Source organism: Embiotoca jacksoni, unplaced genomic scaffold, assembly GCF_022577435.1.
Source record: "Embiotoca jacksoni isolate LCO1_2020_lvr unplaced genomic scaffold, fEmbJac1.0.p SCAF_22, whole genome shotgun sequence".
Taxonomy (NCBI): domain Eukaryota; kingdom Metazoa; phylum Chordata; class Actinopteri; family Embiotocidae; genus Embiotoca; species Embiotoca jacksoni.
Window position 1 is genome coordinate 11,171,432 of NW_027185363.1, and position 23,359 is coordinate 11,194,790.

General features: G+C 42.6%; 1 protein-coding gene across 1 annotated transcript; it reads left to right on the plus strand.

Moving 5' to 3' along the window:
- The first annotated feature begins 1,323 nt into the window (after nt 1-1,323).
- usp33 (ubiquitin specific peptidase 33) lies at nt 1,324-23,300 on the plus strand. The gene is given in 25 exon segments (XM_069157958.1): nt 1,324-1,516; nt 5,239-5,339; nt 5,529-5,582; nt 5,713-5,775; nt 8,773-8,922; nt 9,189-9,297; nt 11,210-11,279; nt 12,754-12,867; nt 13,119-13,197; nt 14,313-14,690; nt 14,692-14,755; nt 14,863-15,003; nt 15,206-15,321; nt 16,263-16,435; nt 16,534-16,604; nt 16,690-16,723; nt 16,838-16,883; nt 16,982-17,162; nt 17,358-17,484; nt 17,800-17,969; nt 19,763-19,844; nt 19,985-20,093; nt 20,753-20,855; nt 21,584-21,652; nt 21,870-23,300. Coding segments are annotated over 24 exon segments (2,745 nt in total). The 5' UTR covers nt 1,324-1,516; nt 5,239-5,255; the 3' UTR covers nt 22,028-23,300.
- The last annotated feature ends 59 nt before the right edge of the window (nt 23,301-23,359 follow it).

Here is a 23,359-nt window from a genome sequence, read left to right on the forward strand (position 1 = left end):
CACAAATTACATTGTTCTACTTCATGACATACTGCTAAAGGAGACATATTTCCACCCTAAAAAAAAAAAAAAAAAAAGATGAAATGGGAAAATTAAAATAACTTCTGGTAAATCAATATTAAATGATACTAATAAGACATGTTAAGACATTTTTATTTGAAAGCCAAAGGTTTACTGGATACCACATATTATGAAGGGGAAGTCAGTTATTACTTTTAAGTAAGAAAACTCAATTTGCTCAATCTCAAACTCAATTTTTAGGTTTAGGTTTTGTTTAGGTTAGCTTATTTAATATTATTCATCTTTATTTAATATTATTTATCTTATTTTATTGTATAGAATGTGCATTTTTTTTATGCTGCTGTAACATAAAAATTTCCCTCTGAGGGATTAATAAAGTATATATCTTTTTATCTATCTATCTTTAGTATGTAATGTGCAAAATCAAAACTTATCATATCATACTCATGATTTATTTTTTAAGGAAGTTCAAATTCTGAATTATTTCCAATTTTAAGATGATTGTTCTGTTAAATTGTCGACATAAGGTTTATTATCTCTCATCTTTGACTTTCTTTTGCACAACTTTCATTTTAAAATGTCACATTTTTGACATTTGATTTCCTCTAAAAAAAAAAAAAAAAAGCCAACACACTTACTTTGACTTATTATCTCATAATTATTCAAATTATTACAAAATTCTGAGTTTAACACACCATCATCTTACCTTCTGTTTTATTTTACTGTCCTATCCTTGCTGCCAACTTCAAAACAAGCAGGCCAAGATTTATTAATGAATAATAAATAAACTCTACGACTGAAAACTAAAATCTTCAAATTCATAAAATATATTTTTTTATGGTAAATAGATGTTGTTGGATCATTAAGTTTGTTTTCTGGAGAAGGTTTTTTTTTTTTTTTCTTTACTGTCAGTTTTACAAAACACGCTAGATGGCGCTTGGGATGGGTTTGCTGTATATTGTCTAATTGTCATCAGCTGACCCCCTTCACTTATTTCAGCCCATTCATCCTTAATCAGCAAAATCCAAGTGCATTGTAAACACCTTACATATGCTATTAGACTATTTCACGTGTCATATTATTATTATTATTATTATTATTGCAGAACATCTGTTACGCTCGTTTTGTCATTTAACACATCAGAGACACATTTGTAAGACAGAATGTAAAATATTTTCTAAAACTGGGCTCACAGATACAGATATAGCGACGTTAAAGAACAAAATGGTGTAAAAAAAATAAAAATGTGATGTGCAGCAGGATGAGGAGGGTTTAAATGTTTTTTTTGTTTTTTTTTGTTTTAACCGGAAAAGGGGCGGAGCCAGCTGTAACGTTAGCAACCACGCTGAGCGACGGGAACGGTTATCGTTAATGTGAAGGATTGGCCTCTGAAATATGCCGCTAAATACCGACTGAATCTGTGTCTCAGACATAGAGCATCATTTGGAGCTTACCCCCCCCACCCCAGAAGCGGCGTTTCTTATTATCCGGCAAGGTAAGCGGCCGCTGTCTCCGGCGTTAGTCACCGCGGGATCGTCGGCGGGTCAGCGACGGTAGCTGGCTAACGCCAGTTAGCATCTCACCAGCGAGATGGTTATCGGTAATCAAACCCGTTTCACGCCAGCGTTGTTTTTGCGTGTCCAAACACGTCCGCGGTTTGTCTGCGGGCTACCGCGAGTGTTTACGGCGACTTTTTTTTTCAAAGCAGCAAAAAAAATGAATTAAAATGATCAATAATTCGCCGGAAAGGCTAATTGCTAACAGGCTGCTAAGCGAGCCCGTGACGCTGTCAACGCCTCGCCTGGTTTTGACAGCTCATTTTTTTTTATTTATTTTTTTTGGGAGCAGTGGACCAGGCCGAAGCCTGGTGCCAGCTCTTCATCTACAACAAAGTAAATTGGCCATTTAGTTGAAAGCGTTGCCAAAAAAAACAAAACATAGTTGTTGTTTTTTTTTTTTTGGGGCGTCAAAAATGTGCCTTTCCTACTGCTGGTTCACGTGAACATTTCCACTCTCGCGTGGAAAGTGTGTTTTACTAAACTGGTTCTGGATATGTGATATTCTTGCGGTGTTATAGTATAAAAGGTATGTACTGTTTTAACATCTTGAGTTCAGTCAGGATATCGAGGAGTCGCCCCCGTAAGGTCTCGTTTGAACTGCCTGGTTCGGGTCGCCGCCCCACCCTGACTGGACCGTCCCTTTGTGCACCGTTTAATGTCCCGGGGTCTTATTCAGTCGCCTGGGAAGACGGCGAGTGTGGGGTGGTGGGGTGAGGAAGGTTTGCAATGGTGAAGCGCGGATAGTCTTTGTATTGTCAGCCTCGCGTAATCGCTGGAGGCTTGACGGCAAAAACAAAAACCACCGGCTAATCAGATTTTCCAAGAGTCTTTACTACAAGCTGTAATAGTGACTGTTTACTGTTTGAGGCTCTTGTTTATGGCACTTGACCCTTTGAAACGGATGCCTCCGAGGTTCAGAGCAATTACACGAGGCTCGTGAGATAAACGGAGTTGGCAGTTTCTTTCACGTTCATATTTTTTTTAATGAAAAATAAGTCAACTCGGTGTAAAGCGGCCCGTAGATCACAGCTGGTTATTAAAAGGATTCGGAAATAATATGGATGAGTTACAGGAACGGGCACATTGACTTGGAACAAGACTGAACATGAACTTAACTCCTGCTCCTTCTGCTCTAAATGCTTATCTTCCAATTGATCTGTTGTTAGGATGCAATATGCACCCTCCTCTTTACATGCAAAAAGCAATATTAGTGCCTTGTAGCTACAAACAAGCAGCACTTATGGTCAAGTAAAGTCAGTTTTCTTCATATAGCACATTCAAATACATCAAGAGTTGGCCAAAGTGCTGCACAACATGGTGCAAAGACTTGAAACAATTAAGGCATTAAAGACAAAATAAGCAGTAAAGGAAAAATTTAAATCAAATTCAAGAGCAACACACAATGATAAACATGAGCACTACATAATACTTGAAATAAAGAGTTCAAATTAAATTGGGCCTAAACTGGAAATGCGAAGGAAAATAAATATATAATTTTTAATCAAGATCTGAGCACTGATAAAGCAGCTGATGACCTCATTTTAAAAGTGGAAGCTGTTCCAAAGTTTTGAAGCTGCCACTGAGAGAGCTCATGGGGGGCCCAAGTGCAAGTCTGGATCCAGGAACCACTAAAAGCTGCTGGTCCAATTAGGTGTTGTTATTTGTGTGTGCTTGTACTCGTACATTTGCTCTTGTTAGGTGTCTTACGTGCTTGTTGACAAGTCAAAGCTCTGTGTATCTTCGGTTTAACGAACTATTGTTAGTGTGGTTTAACTCCCAGTAGAGAGCCCTGAGCTGGCCTTTCTTCTCATCGTGCCACAAGCGCTGTTTATCAGCATGAATCTGGCAGCATGATGCGCGTACAGTATAATGCATCGCTGTAAGCATGGAGAAATATTGCGATTTAAAAAAAAAAAAGATTGGAATTTTTTCAATCCAATTTTACAAAAACTGTCATTGGCATAAACACTAGCGGTGCGTCCTCACAGTGCTTCCTGTCTCGGTTTACAATATTACATTATAGCGGAGGAAGTCAAAAATGACGGGATATTACAAACCCTTAAATAAAACGCCTCACAAAATAAACCACCGTGTACCACCGATCTTTGCATGGAAACTATTGATCCTAAAAAACAGTGTTTTTGAGAATCGATAAAGTATCGCAAAATATAATATCCCGATACTCAACAAGTGTATTAATATAACAGATGTCCTCTGAGAGGATGCATCTTAAAGCCAATCGACCAAGCAGTGCTGGTTAGAATTTGGTCACTTAAGAGAAATGCGATTCGTGCGCAGACTCTGTTGCTTGTTTGTTTTATGATGCAACGGTGTCTTCCAGCACAGGACCCTTAATAGACAGGACCCCAAGTAACCCATGTCCTCTGTCCTTGCAGAAGGTCTCCAAGGTTGTTGTTTTTTTTTTTCTCATTCAGAAGAATTATTGCCAGGTGAAACACACTGTCAACGTGTCACAGCGCTGGCTGGTTTAACTACACCAATCGGTATATTATGGGGGCTTTAATTACTTCTAGTGAACGATCAATATTTACAGCCTGTTGAGAACTGACGCAACAGGACGAAAACCCTCTTGACCATCCCAACGAGGACCAGTGTTCGCAGCTGGGATTTAAAAAGCTATCACAGACGGTATGCGGATTAGAACGGGCTCACCGGAAACGTCATAATATTCTATACAACCGGTACACGGAGCAGAAAGTAGGCTACGACTGGCCGGCGCTAATTAGTACATTATCATGGGTTTGAGTTTTCTTTCCGCCGCTTGTCTTCACTGACCGACTGCGATAGAGGACGAACCCGTTTGATGTCTGGCTTCCTGGATTCATTTACCACTCAGCTGGATTTGGGTTTTCCATTTGACCACCGGTAATGGAAACGGGAGCCCGACCATAAAATCTATGCTCCGCATTACTGGTGTGACTTTCGCTTCCATTTCACCGTCTTTACTGTCAATACATAATTGATTTTGCTAATATTTAGCTTTACCAGAAACGACTACCGTGAGGAGAAGGAGCCACACATCGCTGACAGTGATCGCAAGCTTTGAGTATTTACATACTGCAGTTTCACAGCTGCTGTTGGGGCAACGCAGGTTGTGTTTCTTGGGTTTGCAAAACCCGGTTTAGAGCTTATCGTGGTTTCTGAATCAAGGGTGTGAACTTTACATGCACAACATGAGCACTAGTGCTAGCGGGCATTTTAAAGGCCTCTCATTGTTCACCACTTCCAAAGAAGTACTCGTCGATTTTAATGCGTCTGTCGGCGATGCACCTGACCCGAGACCACCTTTTACATCTTTTATTTTATTTTTATTTTTTTTCAATCTTGCAGAAGATTTGAATGAACTTGTCCATAAATGAAACAGTCTGTGTTGCTGCATTTCTCTGCCTTGTCGTTAATGGTGACGGTCATAGAAAACGTGTGTGTTGCGGGGGTGGTGACTCGGGTTACTTGCTCTCAGTGCTGTTGATTGATGTTATCTCCTGTTATTCTGATGCAGGGATGAAAACATTCTTTAAATACAAGAAGTCCTGCCTTGTTTCATAACTACAAACTCAACTGACTTGAACTGCAGGTTTGTGAATTGAATATTCTTTTTTTTTTTTTTCTCTCTCTCCTTTGTCTTTCACATCCTCAGACCAGGAGGTGTGAGCAATGCCGCCGGCGTCCAGCTGTGACTGCCCCCACCTGGACTGTGTGGGGGAGATCACCAAGGAGGAGCTGATTCAGAAATCACATGTGAGTGACCCTCCTTCAACACCTTGTCCACTCTCCTGTTCCTAACTTAACACTTTTAATGATTATTTTTGATAGCTTTTGTAATATAACTTCTCCGAGTCTGAATTCAAAGCCTAATTTCTTTTTTTTGTGTGCTAATTTTTATATTTGAAAGGTAATTTTAATGTGAGTATCTTTCTGTTTTCCTAGGGCCAGTGCCAAGACTGTAAAGTCGGAGGACCAAATTTGTGGGCGTGTTTGGAGGTAAGACGACACGTGGCAGCAAAAAAAAAAAAAAAAAAAAATTTGTTCTGACTATGAAATACTACCTCCTAACACTTTTGTTTTTCTAACACCCTGGTGTCTGCATCCTCTTGTTTGCTTGTCTCTGCAGAATGGCTGTGCATATGTGGGCTGTGGAGAATCTCACACTGACCACAGCACTGTCCACTCGCAGGTGAGAGAGCCTCGGAGCCTCCACGATGACTTTCACTCCGGGAAACGATCATTACTGAGTAGAGGAAAAAAAAAAAAGAGGGTGGGATCCTTGACTGTGATGCTGAATTGAAAACGGATGCAACCAAGAGCAAAACACAGATGGCATCCCAGGACATGAGTACCACATCCTAGGAGTCGTGATTCGCAATAAAAACGACCTCCAGCGCTGATTTTTATTTATGTTGTCCCCGCAATCAAAGTGCCTGCACGTGCGCCTTTTCAGCTTTTGAAGCGCACGCACTGTTAAAAAGCAGCAGGCCCATTCCGCGCGCCGACATCTCCACATTTCACTTCGGTTTCAGCAGTGGATCATCCATTATTAATTGCCATTCCTCTGGGAAACGGGGGAGATTCACTAGTTCTGTCAGTTCCATGGTTACAGTATCCATCCCTCCTGGTTGCTCTGCAGCTTACTCATCCTCTGCTGCTCTCATTGTTGACTAAGGCTTTTTCCTCCTGCACGGTTAGAAGGAGCGAGGGAGGATAGAAAGGAGAAACTTGCCATTTAGTTTCTACATAGATGCTCCAACCTCGGTCTGCGACGGGCCTGTTGGTGTGCTCACCTCGTGGAGCTCTCCGCCCAAATGTGAGATGGATATCGGATACAGAGCGCGCTGCTAAAGAAATGTAATATTCGATGGTTGATTTTTTTTTTTTTTTTTAAATGACGCCACTCATGAATTGATCGGCATTCCCTATCTGGGACGTCTGTCTGTGCAGCCCGCCAGCCGCCTTTTGTGTATTTTCAGCGGCAGCCATCTTTTAAATCTTGTAAGAACTGAGACCATGCTTAATTAGTGCTCTGAAAGCCCTGAAGGGAAGGGCAACATTTTAATCTCTTGACTCTCTGTCGGATCAGTTTGCAGACGGAGAAACGAAGCTCCTCTGCCAGTCAGACTATGCCGGGTGTAAATGCGAGTGGCTGTTTCAGAGAATTGAGCTCAAAATTTTACAGCTAAATCAGCTAATCTCAGAAATTGAAGCTCTACTTCTGGAAGGACAAATGGGACACGTAATTAATATTTGCACCCATTTGTGTTTTAAACATTATCATGCACCAAAAAGGACTTCTAAAGCAAATGTGGAAATCCTTCTGCATGTTGCCGATAAAGGATTTAAGCCCTGCGGTGGCTTTTAAAATGCTAGTACTGTTAAAATAGCAGGGTTTTTTTCTTGGGTTTGTGAAATTCTCCAAATCCACTGATCGATCACCGAGAGACTGAAGACAGAGGGCTGGAAAGGAGACTCGACAACTGTGTGTTTTTTATTTCACACACAAAACCCGCTTCTAAAAAAAAAAAAATCACACACCGAAGCAGGTGTTAGAGGCCGTTTGGCCATTTTATTTGTGAATAAGGTCAACGAGTTATTGACATCACCACGAAGTTTTTTTTTTACCGCGTGATTTCCTTTTCCTGTGAATTATTCTGGCTGCGAATGTGTGCTGAAGCCAGATATTGTTTTTCACTCGAATACGAGGCTAAAACGGTTCATTGAAATACAAAACGTGATGTAGGCTGGTCTAAACGTCCTGTAAATTCAGCCCGGTATTTACGCCCCACGCGGTATATTTTCCCTCATAAATGATTTAAACGGGGGTGGGGAGGAGTTTCGGGGCCGTGCTCAGTCTGCTGTGTCACCTCCGCCCCGCTGTGGACGGGCTCTAATGGAGTCCCTGATGAATAATACAGAGTCTGTCGGTTTGGCTGCTGCTCAGCTTTGGTCTCGTTTCAACCTGCCGGGCTGCAGGTGTTCGTCAGAGCAGCAGTGGGTCAGCAGAACTCGGCCATGTTTTCCACAGCAGCAGCGCCGGCGTGTCCCCCTGCAGCGCCACCCTGCAGCTCCACCCTGCAACATGAGACATGCAGCATCGTCTCAATGTGCTTTCTGTGAGGCCGTTTTAAAATCTGCACATAAGTCGGATCAGAGTGTATCTGTATGTTGTTTGTTTACAGATATTTTAGAGAGGTTGATTTTTACTCCCATTAAGCTGGAGCATGTGGCCGTGTTGAATTTCAGCCTCTCAAGAAACTACTTTAAACCCCCCAAAAAAAAAATCAATCTCAAAGTAAAAGTGTACGAGTTGGCTTCACTTGAGTGGAAGTTATAGATGAAAAATTTGAAACTATAAATGTTTTTTTCTTTCTTTTTACATTTCCTGACCTATTCTAGACTACATTATTATTCATCAGAGCACTTTATTGTTAGAATGATTTTTAATTGTAGCATTAATACAATTAACAATCAAAATGTTTGAGATTGTAGATGGCAAATTGATGTCAAATAAGACCTGCACAAAATTGTAAAAAAAAAAAAAAAAAAAAAAAAAAGTAGTAGTGTAGGCTGTTACTTCCTGGAGTCAGCTTGTTGGATAATATAGCTAAAAAAAATTGTTATCGTGGTGTGCTGCAGCTTTCCTCTTTTTAAAATCAATTTTAAGGTATGTACTTGTCAATATAAAATCTAGATTTAAAACTAGACGTTTTAGTTTGTCGCATGGTTTAAATTGAGTGGTTTTTCTAGAGATACACATTGAATACAAACATACATTTCGATTTTTTTTCAGCGATATACAGGAAGCAATAGAAGTAGGACGTCATTAGCGGCACAGAAAGAGGTGCCATCAGAAAGTCTAATTTTGGCTCACCCACATTCAACTTGTGGGAAAGCATTGAGTTCAGTTTGCCTGTGAGCGGGACAGTTTAATCTGTTTTCCATCGACTCGTGCCCGTCAGCGGACGCACCTTGTTCTGTTACGTAAGAGTAGCCGGACTCATTTGATAAGCTGTTAATTGTTAGATTGTGTCAAAGACTATACAAAAAAAACAAAAACAAAAAAACAAAAACATGCTCCGTCAGCTGTTCTCAGACAAATGTGAAGAGTTTTCTTGTTTCGATTTGTTTTGCACAGTCTGAAGGTTTTTTTTGGGGGGGGGTTTTCTTGTCTCGTGCGCAGGAGACAAGCCACAACCTGACCGTGAACCTGACCACGCTTCGAGTGTGGTGCTACGCCTGCGGCAAGGAAGTTTTCCTGGAGCGTAAACTCGGTCCTCACTCGCCCCACGCCAACATCAAACCCCTCCCCTCGCCGCAGAAGGCCGGTCAGGTGAGAGCCAGGCTCCCCTCTGTGATCTATCTCGCAGCTCCCTGCTACACTTTGTTTGTTTCTGGAGTCAGAAAAGAGGTTTTTCGAGAGGAACTTTGTTGACATCGTTTGCTTTCTGCGTAATCTCTCGCTCTTTTATCTTGCTTAAATGTGTGCTCTCCTCCTGCCGTATGGATTAATGACACGTCTCCGCCTGTTTATTGTCAGCGGCAGTCAGGATAAGGTTTTTATGATGAGGTCTTTTGTGTGCTGTGCCATTGTTCCAGGAGAACAGCAGGGCCCCTGGGAGCCCAACCTCTCTGAGAGTGCCCTCTAATGGAGGCTGTGAGGACCTGGACATGGAGACGGAGGAGGAGGACGAGCTGCGAGCCAGAGGTGAGCTCACACAGACCAAGTGTTTAACTCACAACGTGAATGACACAAAGAATTAGTGCATAAGTTATGATTACATTTTTAATATTGCCATATACTTTAGCCATTATATCGACAAAAATACGACATCTGACTGATCAGATTTCATGTTATCCTCTCGCAGACAATCAAACGTAATCTGTCAACAGAGAAAATGTTTTTAATGTTGAAAACGCATTTCTGCTTGATCCCGCAAAATTCAACCGTTAGGGCGACAAATTCAAATAAATAAAATGAAAATTAACATCTAAAAAAAGAGCCTGAACAATTCTCGATTTTTAAGGCTGATGCTGATATTAGAAAAATAAATCTGTTAAATTCCAAACTTTAGTTTCAATTATATCTATAAAGAACTGTTCATTTAAGAAAAATACGAATAGAATGATTTCTAATTCTCCCGAATCATCTGTTTCTGCTTTGTGTTCTGTAAAAGAAGTTTTCATAACGGACTACATGTATGGCGTGCTGATATATCTGTGATAGGCCAATATCGGACAATAAAATCAGCCAACAGATAAATTGGTCGGGCCGCAATCTAAATGTTGTAAATGAAGCGCTTTATATTTCACAAAATCTTCTAATCAACGGTTGAAATACTGCCGCGGGGGACACATTTTTCCTTCCAGTCTCATAATTTTAATAATTAAAATCATCTACTCTTCAAGTCAGTGAGGTGACAAAAATGTAATTACATTTTATCACCTTATTTAATTCAAGTTTTGACAAAATAAAAAATGAACAGCTCAAACCGAGGCGCGCGGTAATCAGCGGCGGGTTTAGTTCAAAGCGAAAGTTATGATTGGAATTAAAAAAAAATAGCGGTAGATTTCCCGCGGTAAGAGAAGCCGTTGAAAGACACACGGAGAGCCGTCGTCGAAGAACCGGGGCCGACGAACACCAAGGCTTCTGTTAAAAGTTGTTCTTGAATGCGTCGCGGAGACCGCGGCGACCATCTGAAACAAACTAGATTCGCCCGCAGCCGTGAATTACAAACGGTTTCATGTCGTATGCAGCTGCAGATGAGAAAAGACTAGACGCAACATTTGCAGACAATCGACGACGACGACAACAACACGCGACCTCCTAAGCAGGACGTTAGGCGGGGGGGTGGGAGGGGAGGGGGGGAGTGTAGCTCGGCGGGTTGAGCCTCGCAGTCACGCTCCGGCCACCGATGCAAATACTTTTTTCCACTCGGTGCTGCGAGACGCTCGCGAGCTCCACCATATGTTGTTAAAGCTCATGTGGTGCGACTCACTGGCACCCGTCACCGGAGGGCTATTTTTGTCACAAATACAGATCATGTGATCAGGCGGTAGAGCGAGTAGGCTTTGGAGCACCGATGCCCTCCTTGGACAGGCTGATCGCTTAAGATCACAGGTGTTCGGATGGTGAGGACGGGCTTCTCCGGGAGCGGGGGGACGTGAGGCGATAAACGCTGCGCGAGGAGAAGGTGCGTGGTGCCGGTGGGCTAAAAACGGCTCCAAAAGTTATCGGAGTTTGCAGCAGTTGCTGTGAATCGCAGCTCATGAAGGTAGTTAAAAGTGTTTTCGGTCTGGAAACTTGCTTTAGAATCATCACCGGCGTTTCCCCCCCCCTCCCTGAACGAAACCAAACACCAACGCACTCGTAGAACTGCGGTTACGTCCAGTGACTGCTATTTATTTACATACTTCCTGTGCATCCGTTTCATTGTAGCTGAGAGAGTCGCTCATGCGTTCGTCTGTCACCGAAAGTCGCCAACAAGTAGCCTACAGCTGCTGTACAGTATTAATCTTAGAAATGGAACGTGGACACTTCCTGCCTGCCATCAAAATTTACAAGCATTCGGTGAGAGGGTCGAATTTTTAATTTCCCTGGTGTGCTCTGTCTCCGTCAGGCCTGACAGGCCTGAAGAACATAGGCAACACCTGCTACATGAACGCTGCCCTCCAGGCCCTGTCCAACTGGTGAGACCTCCGTTCACCTGCCTTCTGTCCCTCCATCGTACCTGTCCTCCCCTCCCTCTCCTCCCACCCCATCACCTCTCATGTACTCTTTTTTTTTTTTTCCTTTTTCTTGCTCCTTGCCCACTGTGTTAACACGCTTCTTTCCAGTAGCCATTTGTTGTTTTACCCCCGGCCTGCCGGCCTGCCTGCTTCTTGTTGACTGTGAGAAACGACCACGGCTGTGCTCATTTGGCAGAGTGACGGCTGAGGGAAAATTGCTGCAGTGCACCATTCGGGAGGGCAAAAATGGCCTTTTGTAGTTCCCTGTAGGGTCTTCTGTTACAAATGAACACCAACTCTTTCTCCGGCTCCTCTGTTGCTTCTCCTTTCTTCTTTTCCTTCCCCCGTCGTGTCTTTTTTACGTCTCTCTTTGCTGTTTGTCTTCCAGCCTGCCACATTCGTTTATTGTTTATTGACGTGCACGATCAAGTCTGATTCATTGTCTGTGTTTGAACTGTTGGTGGGATCACTTAAATTAGAGCTCTGCAGCAGAGCTTGAGGCTGCTTTATTCTTCTTCTTTTATTTTAAACAACAAAGCGCTGCAAAAGCCTTTCCTCCTTTCAGAGACCATCTCGCCACGGGCTGGCGAATTTAACTAAATCAAACGAACGATGCCTCCTCTGGATCCAAGTTAAAATGTGGGGGGGTGGGTAGATTGGGTGGGGGGGATGTGGGTCAAAATTTGCAATCTAAATCACATTCCAAAAATAGGAGGAACTGAGTCACGCAGCTGCAGAAGGAGGGACCTTTTCTGAAACTTTCCTTTGATGTCTGTTTGTAGGAGCGCTGCATCTCTCAGTCACTGCCGGGTCATTATTCAGTATGAAAGGACTTCTTTACGGGAACACTCCATGCATTTTGTCTCTTTTCTTGCAAATCACTGTCTGTTCTGTATCCATCACATGAAATCCCTTCAGCTGTTTCAGCTAATGTCCTTCGACTCTCAAGCTGTGTGAGGAGTTCTCTCGCATGAGACGGTACCTCTGGGAATTTCTGATAATCTCGCTACGAAGGGAAACGTGAATATAATGAAATTAAATGAATAACAAATACAGACAGAAGGAGACATTATGTAGAACTTCTCCAGACCTCCTGTCCTATTAGGACTTTTTTGTTTCGTGTGACCTCTGTGAATCTAATTGCAAAAACCTCAAATTATTTGCGAATATTACGGTATCAATAACGGGCCAGTTGCAAACATAATAGATTATAATAACTTGAACCCAATCTTGTATTTGTACCACTTAAATTTGTTTCCCCTCTTTTAGTTATTTCTGATTATATTCGGTTGTTGTGAATTGGACACTGCATTCCGATCTTTTTGGTGATGGGAATCAAACAGTGACTCTCTTGTTGGGGGGGGGGGGCGTTCAGTAAAAGCTTGTTTGTGCCTACGTACAGTATGTTATATTCATCCTATTCTTCCCACCGCAGCCCGCCTTTGACGCAGTTCTTTCTCGAATGTGGAGGCCTGGTGAGGACGGACAAGAAGCCGGCTCTCTGCAAAAGCTACCAGAAGCTCGTGTCTGACCTGTGGCACAAGAACAGGTGTCTGTCACTTCTCTTTGACTGGAGAGGACATATAACACGTAACCACAAGCTACAGTGTCTGAGTTCAATGATCACTGTCATTCCTGTCTTATATACGATCCTTAAACGATCCGAGTGATATTTACCAATCGGAAAACCACTTTTCTAGCAGCCACTGCATTGCATATGACTTTATTATTATATTATTATTATGTACCGTGTGAGTCCTTTTTTTTTTAAAAACCGGTCTGTGTTTTCTCACACTTTAGACCCTCCTACGTGGTCCCGACCAACTTGTTCCAGGGGATAAAATCCATAAACCCCATGTTCAGAGGATATTCTCAGCAGGTGGGTCGTCCCAGATGATGAAATAAAAGTGCAATGTGCAGATTTTCTTTATACAAAGACACATTCAACAGTGGATTTTCACCCCCCTCCCCCCCCCCCCAGAAATGAGTAAACGTGAATCATGTTTGTTGTGATATTTTTGGTGTTCCAATGTGTGTGAGTCATATATTATTTTTCTCTTGTTTTTTATAATACAGTAACAGCACCAGATAATCGTTAAACTTTTCGTCTTTTTGAGTTTTGAAATTTGTGCCGAGTCATTACTGGTCTGCCCCCCAGACTATTAAGTCGTTTATAGTCGCTCTTATTCCACTCCATATCACTCATTCCTTCACAGAAATTACATGCGCTCCAGCTCAGACCACTCAGTCAGATAAACTGAATCTTCTGCCTTTCAGTTGCTGAGTCGGACCTTCTTACTTTCACGCACACGACTCCACACATTAGGCCTCAAGGCCTGATTTGATTCCAGGTGGTGCTTGAAAGCAAAATTTTATGCTTTACAAACAGAAAGGAATTTCAAAAGACGCTAAATTGAAGCACTTCTTGTCTTTAGCCAGTGTGTGTAAATAATGGATTCATGAGCCTGAATGGTGAACTGATAAAAGGGCCCGTTTCCTCTCGGCTTGCCAGTGTTTGTTCAGCAGAGTTAGCTGAGGAATATTCATTTGTCACGCCACGCTGAGCTGTGCAGCCTTGGATTTATCGTTGCTGTGAATGAAGTTAACATTCCAGCTCTTGGGAGAAGAGAGCTCATTTGGCTTGAAGCGGGAGATTGAATGTCTGAGGTTCATTAAGTTTGATTAGACATTCATGAGCATTTGGTTTTGGGTTCTGCGGACCAGAATTGGGATAAACAAGGAGGTGAAGTGGTTGTTGTATATAATTTGGGAAAGAAATTGGCTTTGGGAAGTCTTTACTGTGTCTGTCAAACTCAATTATATTTCGGGAGAATTAGTGCAAAGTTCTATTTGAATGCTCTATTCGGGGAGAGGGAATTGGCTATTTTTCGCAGTGACCAAAATAACTGCAAAAATCTCTCCGATTTTACCAGCTGAAAATAATTGGCTTCCTCGTCAAACATTCTGCGTGTTTATCCCCTCTCGACCCTCCAGGACTCCCAGGAGTTTCTGCGCTGCTTGATGGATCAGCTTCACGAGGAGCTGAAGGAGACGCTGCCCGAGCCCTACGACCAGTCCAGCATCACGGTGGACGACGGCCCCGAGGAGGACAACCGCAGCCAGTCAGACGACTTCCAGTCGTGTGAGTCGTGCGGGAGCAGCGAGAGGGCCGACAACGACCTGCAGGGTGGGAACAACGTGTTGATGGACGTCACCAATGAGGCGGAGATGCTGATTCCCGAGCAAGATGAGATCCAGGCCAACAGGGAGTGGCAGAAGGAGAAAAACATGATTAATGACCTGTACCGCTCCGGGGTTAACGGCGTTATGGGTGGAAGCACTGGAGCGGACATCGACAAAGACGTCGACACCCGCCGCTGAGACCACGCCCATCATCAGCAGCCAGGGAGCCATCAAGGTTCAAGGCCGAACATCCGGTAAACATGAAGAAGAAGAGACGTGTTGGCTCTCGTTATCTGCTGTCGATTTCTTTCTTTTTTTTTTACTTTCAATTTACTTGATTTCTTCTTCCTCTCTCCACCAGATTGCTTTCCAGATATCCAAATGTCCAACACCACAAGACCGCAGAGTCCCGTCCCCATGGATGGACACGTTCCCAAAATGTCCAGCAGCCCGCCCAAAGCTGCGTCCGGTTGGCCCAGCCTGAACCCTGCACACAAGAAAGGTACGGTACGCTTTGTGTTGTCAGAGACGAGGAGGTGGTTTCAGCTGCGTAATCGGAGGCTGTCGTATCTAGATCAAAAGCTTAAAATGCGAGGAGGTTAGCAAGGTAACGAGATCCCCGTCTATCTTTGCTGACTCTGTGTGAGACATACTGTACTGTAAATCACTATTCTCATATTTCTGGGTCTCTTGTCTTCCCGCAGCAGTGACCACATTCTCCCCACCAAAGAACAAGCGTCAGAAGAAATATCGCAGTGTCATCTCGGACGTGTTCGATGGAACCATCGTCAGCTCAGTTCAGTGCCTCACCTGCGATCGGGTTAGTGGTGTTCACAGTTTTTTGTCTCGAGATTACGCAACATTTTCTGTGTTCCAAAGGGCAAACTTGTGTACGAGCCATTGACTCTCGAAAAAAAAAAAAAGTGGATGTTGCTTTCGGTTCTGAAAAATTAGGCAGATGCGGAAGTGCCTTAAGCTGCGATACCACCGAGTGCCACTAGAGGTCTGCTCCATAAAGCCTCTCGCTCCATAGACTCCCATTCAACTTCTCATAAAATTTTAAGTTCTAATTTGAATTCTTTTTAGTTTTCTGGCCGTCCATCTAAAAATAATCCCGTCATTCATTAGAAAAATAGCCTCGGAAAGCTGTGTTTTTGGGGGCGTGTATGTTTGATTGACAGGCCTGTGGTGCAGTCAGGTTACGGCTATTGGTGTCGCCGGGTTTCCAATCAGATCGAGTCAGATCCACCGCTCGCTCCTCCCTCAGCTCGTCCAAATATGGTCACTACCGGCTACAAACCGCTCGGAAACTAGCAAGATGGCGACGGGCAAAATCCAAACTCGAGGCTTCATAACGGCCGTTCTCAAACCGACGGGTGACGTCACTGCTGGGTGCCGCTTGGTACAAACGCTCGCTATTTTTGAGTGTATAAGTGTATTCACACAGTACAGAAACATGCAGTGCACTACAAATACCAGGATGATGCGCTCTAAATGGCCCAAAAAAGAAGTGTGAAACACTGGACACTTTACACCCTAAACGGTCGCCATCTTGGCTACGGAGCGGAAAGGGGGCGGAGACACCGACGTAAAGAATTATCAAACTCGAGTGTGGCTGATCTACTGTCTTCCCACATATAATTATATGTGCCGTCAGGTTAATATTCTGCCACAAAGCAACGCTTCTTGACAAAACTACATAAAGAAATGTGGATATGTGACCACTGATGAAGCTTTGACTTTGTGTGCGCGATCCGTCAGGTGTCTGTGACCCTGGAGAACTTCCAGGATATCTCTCTGCCTATCCCGGGGAAGGAGGACCTGGCCAAGCTCCACTCCTCCACCCACCAGACGTCTCTGGTAAAAGCAGGCTCCTGCGGGGAAGCTTATGCACCACAAGGGTGGATAGCGTTTGTCATGGAGTACATCAAGAGGTGACTAGATAACATATTTGTTTACATCGAGCATCAGTCGGTGTCTTACTTTGCTCTTTGTGAGTAAAATTCCCCTCTCTTGTTTCTTTCTTCCTCAGCTGGTTCTGGGGTCCAGTGGTGACGCTACAAGACTGTCTTGCAGCTTTCTTTGCCAGAGATGAACTAAAGGGTAAGGAAGTGGGTGGGAAAATATGTTTTAGTAACACAAACATTCAGATTGATGTCTCAATCACTGTGTGTTTGTTGTTTTCTAGGAGACAACATGTACAGCTGTGAAAAATGCAAGAAGTGAGTCATTTTAAGTGCCGAAAACGCCATAATAATTCGTTTCACATTTAAAAACAGAAAACAAAATGACTGGAGCTGTAATGATTGCTAATCTCCCTCATCTTCTCCTCTTAGATTACGAAACGGAGTCAAGTTTTGCAAAATGCAAAGTTTGCCAGAGGTATGAAGACAATTCCAGTAATTTCTGTCATGAAGAAACTCAAATCTTTATCCATAATGTCTTCAAAGATGCTAAAATGTTGTGTTCCTCTGCCCCAGATCCTGTGTATTCACTTGAAGCGCTTCAGACACGAGCTGATGTTCTCGACCAAGATCAGCACCCATGTTTCTTTCCCCCTCGAGAGCCTGGACCTGCAGCCTTTCCTGGCCAAAGACAGCTCCGCCCAGACCACCAACTACGACCTGCTGTCAGTCATCTGTCACCACGGCACTGCCAGCAGTGAGTGGGCACATTCACTCCCCTCTCCCCTCCTTTCCCTTTCCCTTCCCCTGCCCGCCCCGCATGAGACCGCGGCAGCTGCCGTCAGTTGGCCCATCCGAGCGTCCCGCATTCATTTGCCTGGAAATAAGAATTCACACGTACTCGCTTAGATTTGTGAATGTCGCTCTAACACATTCCTCCGTGTCGTCCCAGGTGGCCACTACATAGCTTACTGCAGGAACGATGTGAACAATCTGTGGTATGAATTTGATGACCAAAGTGTGACCGAGGTGTCGGAGTCCTGTGTCCAGAACGCTGAAGCCTATGTGCTCTTCTATAAGTAAGTCCAGACTGCACTGTGCTGCTTTAATATCAGGGGTGTGCCGTATCATTATTGTTCATGATGAATATTTGAAAGCATTATATCACTCATTCATATGTCACACTTTTTTTTTTTTTTTTTTTTTTCAAATTGCAAGTTTTTTTAAGTTAATAATGAAATATTTTTTTCAGCATTTTGTCAAGAAAATTGTTATCGCAGAAAATAGCCAGATATATATCGTGATATTATTTTAGAGCCATATGTCTAGCTTACTTACTTACTTCTTACTTTTGTATTTCTCTGTTGTAATTGTGATTGATGTGTCCGTCGCAGGAAGAGCAACGAGGATGCGCTGAAAGAACGCCGGAGGGTGTCGGGCCTGTTCAACATGATGGAGCCCAGCCTTCTGCAGTTCTACATCTCCCGCCAGTGGCTTAATAAGTTCAAGACCTTCGCTGAGCCGGGGCCCATCTCCAACGACGACTTCCTGTGTTTGCATGGAGGTACATTTTCTCACTTGAACCACTCCGGGGTCAGATTGTCCTCTTCGGTGACCCGTGTCCAAACAATTAGAAAGTTCGTGGTTCTGCTAAATGTCCTCTCTCAAACGCGGCGTCCGCTTTCGTCCTTCATGTGGATTTTGGATTTTGACAAAGACGGCACAGAATTCCCTTCACAGCGTAGCCAACTTCAAAAGGGGGGTTTTACTTTTCTTTGTGGAGATGATTGTTCGGTCTCCTTTTGGCTGAGAAGAGGGGGAGATCCCAAAAGGGGTTTGTGTGAATGGAGCTCTTTTCTTGTCAGGCCTCAGTGGAAATCATGGAACTAAAAATGAAGAAGTGGAAAAACTAAAATATATAATAATACTGTGAGACTGCAGAGAATGTGTTTCATAATGTAGATAAGCACCTACAGGTGGTTTCCTCCGTCTCTGCAGCCACTGGCACATAATAACCAGCTGGTCAGGTACATAAGTGGAGATAATATCAGTGTAGTGAAACCATGATTGCTTTGTGGCAGCAGTGCGTCCAGTTGTCGTATTTTTTCCGTGCAAAGCCGAAAGGATCGCAGCTTATTTTCCCGTTCCCGTTCAAGTGTGCCATCACAAGTGTATATTTAGGCACGCTAAGCCTTTATTAGGGGCTCTGGCAGCGCATTTCACCCGGAGAGCTCTTTCCAATAAACAGCAGTATAATGCTGGTTGCGCACAAGGTTTTCAAGTGGAAACTAACAGTCATTTTTTTTTTTTTACTTTGAATTGTGCATTTAAATTCTATAAAAGAAAGGGGGATAAAGAATTTAAGGAGCCACTACTCTGCTCGACAAATACAGATGAGTATAATTATAGATTAATTTAGTGTTTATGTGTCACTTTTAATTATACAGTTCATCATCTCATCTGGTCCTTTCCGCTGAAGTAACGTGTCACTGCTTTTCTGCACGTTTTGCTATGTTCTGCGGTTTCTGCTGGGTCCTAATGCAGCCTTCAGTGTTATCACTTCTGCTTCTTAATCATGTTTCCTTATAAATCAATAAAGGCATTGTGAAAGATTTAGGAGAGGGGGTTGTTTAGATTCTGGGAACTCTGCGGCTTTTATCATTTTGCTGTTTTTAAAATGTTCTGTTTCATTAACATGGAAGGATTATTCTTATCTTCCACAATGCCCCGAGTGCTTTACTGATTTTGTGCATTGGTTACTCCTCCGGGAATTTAGTATTAAACTTACATGAAGTACGGGGATCCAAAACAGACGACATAAAAATAAAAAAAAAGGGATGTAGATGTCACAATATCCTGACTTTCAGTCTTTAGTATCCATCAAGATTACAAAACTCTTGATCTTGTGTTGTGACTTTGATTAGATCCTCTGGATTATTTATGTTTTGGGTGGAGTTTTCTAAAAAGAGGAAAGATATCAAGCAGCAGGTTTTCACATGACTTGTACTAACCGTCATCAGTAAACTGACATATGAATATGGGTGAATGAATTCATTTGATTGGTTTTTTTTGGATGCCGGAATAAGTTGAAGTATCCAAAATATTTCACATACAAAAACTTTTTTCTGGAGACAAAAAGGGAAAGAAATAATATCTATAACTACTCGAGGTGACACGATTTGAGCCGTAGGTTTGACAGATTTATGCTTTTTTTTTTTTGTCCTTTTGAACAAACCAGCAGTGATAATGTTTCTACAATTGATCTGTACCGGCGTGTAAAGATATGATCTCTCTGCAGACATCCATTATCTCTGAAATGTTACACTGCGAACGTCTCATTGGGTGTTTCATCATCAGGCGTGCCACCCAACAAAGCGACGTCCATCGATGACCTGGTCGTGATGCTGCCGCAGAACGTGTGGGATCACCTGTACAGCAGGTACGTACGGTCCACCTGGTCCGGCTGGAGGCGGGTTTTTTTTGGACATTTTCAGATTGAACATTTGCCGTTACGATGTCCTTTTGTGGATTTTAATGTCATCGTGTGTGTTTTTACGTGGACCATGTGGTTCCCTGCAGGTACGGAGGGGGACCGGCTGTGAACCACCTGTACGTCTGCCACACGTGCCAGATTGAGATAGAAAAACTAGAGAAGCGGCGCAAGTCCGAGCTGGACATGTTTGTCAGGGTAAGCATATTTTTTTTTTTTTTTTTTTTTCCCCTCCATAGTGACTCTCCAAGCAGCTATAGTCAAACCCGGTGTGATTGATTCGTGCATTGTGTGTGTAGACAGGACTCGCTGGGTGTGTAGAGGGCCTATTCGCCAGTCTATTTAACCAGTTGATAGGCTGCATGTGCTGGTGCTCTTCACCTCGACAGGAGATGATGAGAGGTGTGAGCCTGATGAAAGCCTTATCATTAATGCATTGGGACAGATGCAGCTGTTATTGCCTGCTCAGTGTGCCCAGTCACACAATGGCTGCTTAGAGGGGAGATAAATGTGTGTGTGTGTGTGTGTGTGTGTGTGTGTGTGTGTGTGAAAAGAAAAAGCTCCAGTAATTTAATAAGAAGACAAGAGGAACAGGGATTGTGTCATTTCCAAGAAAAATGAAATTGGTGCAGTGTGGTGTTAAGACTGTCTTCTAATTGGAAAAAAAAACTACGAGAGAATTGATTACATTTTCCATCTCCTCTCCTCTCAATCCTTTCATCCTCACTTAATTTTTTTTTCCCCCTGCCTCCTCCCGCTCCTCTCCCTCCTCCCCATCCCTTTGCTTCCCTTCCTCCTCCCTCACGTCTCCACCACCACTCACTCCTCCCCCACTTCCTCTGCTCCCTCTCCTGTAGCTGAACAAGGCGTTCCAGGAGGAGGAGTCTCCGGTGGTCATATACTGCATCAGCATGCAGTGGTTTCGTGAGTGGGAGGGCTTTGTCAAAGGAAAAGACAATGGTAATTGGACAGAATTCTTGCCTTTCTAACCCCAGTTCTGTTTAAATGCCTGATTCAAAGGTTAAACGTTTCCCACGGGACAGTTTTCACCAGATATATACGATTTATCGTGGAAAAGCTACTGATTTCATTTGATACATGTTTTTGTCTTTTAAAGCAAAGAGCCTGTCTTTTTCTTTTTACATATTTAGAAAACATTTTAAATACATTGTTTTTCTATAGGAGATCCAAATACTGGTTTTACCAGAAGCAGCTTATGTTCAAAAGAAACCGTGGAGTTCCCGTTTCTTCTTTTGATTTTAACTTCAAAGAATTTGCTTTGGTCCTTTGAGTCGGGTTTCTATCCTGCCACAACAAAATGAAGCGTCAAAATAGATTTCATTATTATTCCACTTGTTCTTTTTTTTTGTTTTTTTGTTCCTTCCTTTGCTTTGTATTGTCATATCTATTTATAACAGCTTGCATCTGGTACTTCTGCAAACGTGTTTTTTTTTTTTTTTCTTCCCTCTGACTTCTGCTCCTCTAATATTTGTGTTCGCTCTGTAGCAAACAGGGAGCAGAAATTGCTTTTGATAGTGTGACAAAAACATTTAACATTTTAACATCATTGCTCTTTGAAACAGTCAGGATTGAGAATTCGTCTCTGAAAAATTAGGCGTGCATATTGTTGCTGTGTGTACAATAATTGGCGTGCTAATTTTCTTTATTTCTTTTCTTTTTTTTTAAAGATCCACCGGGACCCATTGATAATTCCAAGATAACAGTAAACAAGAATGGTCATTTAACACTCAAACAAGGTACGGCTATTATTATTATCTTCTTGATGTATGGCAATACTTTTTCTCTGCTTTATTGCTGTAGAAAAATTTATGTCTGATTTTTTTTGTTTGTTTCAAGATTGTGAAATAAGTAAACGAGAAACTGGTGAAGTGAAATGAAAAACAAGTCACCCTGGACTGCAGTTATGTTTACTTTTGCTAATATTAGTATCTAACTGTGTGCTGGACCCTGCAGGAGCGGACTCGGGTCAGATCTCCGAAGAGACGTGGAACTTCCTCCACTCCATCTACGGCGGCGGCCCTCTGGTGACTGTCCGGCCCAACATCAGCCACCAGGAGGCCGAACCGTCGCATTCGGAGGAGAAGATCGAAGTGGAGACGCGCTCTGTTTAATCGGGCGCTCGACAGTTAAAAACAACAACAACAACAACAACAACAACAAAAAAACATTTATAAAATCAAAAGCCTTTTATTTTGCACTTGACTTTTATTTCAAAAGCATTCAAGCAAAGGACCTCATCTTTACTGCTCCGTGACAGCCTTTGACAGAGGGAATTAACATGTCTGAAAAGGTTCGTCATGTTGTACAAATCTGTATAAAGAGCTCTTAAATTTCTATTAGCACTGTAGTATTCTTGTCAGGTTGTTTTCAGAACCAAGCATTTAAATTATGTGCAGCTAAAAATTCCACTGAATGCCATATTTCTTTTTTTTTTTTTTTTTTTCTTGACCAAATGAGCACATGTTGTGTGTCCATGTGTGTTGTGTTGCTGATATTGATTAATCACAATACATCTTGCTGTAGATATATCACGCATTTTTCCTGTTGTGGGAGAATATTGTCCACTGAATGGTAAGGATAGCCAAATGTGACACTTCAAGTGGTTAAAATCAAAAGGTTATGAAGGGACTAATTGCTGACTAGTCTCAGGAATGAATTTTGTGTTTTGCACTGTTCTGTAGATGTACAAATTGGCATGCTCACGCAAATGTCTGGTTTGTATTTGAATGTACCAGTACTGATAGTATGTTGGTCAAGATTCAGCACTTGGTTATTTATCACAGAAGGGAGTGGTTTTAATATGATGTCAGTAGAATTTATTGTAGAAATTACGTGGCAGGCAGACTCTGTTCTGGATGCATGCTTTTAACACTCAATCCCAGTTTAACATCACACGTAACAATGCATGTAAATGCAATGCTGCTCATAAAAATGTGCACGCAGCCGGATCTATCTTCACTAAATTGTACAGCTACAGAAAGCACATTGTAGTACGTAATCAGCATCATCGTCGTCGTCATCATCATCAATCTGATTTAATTTAAAGGCATTATTTGTTGTGTATGGGCATGGTGTTGCTTAACGTGCTGGCTGATAAGAGGGTCAACACAATGCTGTACTCCCAAGTTTTTGCATAGGAGTAAGATCTATTCAGATTTTTGTTTTTTTTTGCTGGCTGACACTATTAAAACTTGGTGAAAACATGTTGAGCACAGTGCCCCCCACCTCCCCCCACCCCCACCCACCCACCACCACCACCCCATTTATTTTTCTCACTTTGCTGATTTGATTGATAAATAGTAAATAAAAAAAATTTCAAAAAAAAACAACCAAGGAAAAAGTCAGATATACTGTGTATTCTCCGTCATAAAAGTGTCAATAAACAAGTCATCAATTAGGCGAGGTGACATCGAGAGTCGTGACCGATTGCACTGTTGTTGGCA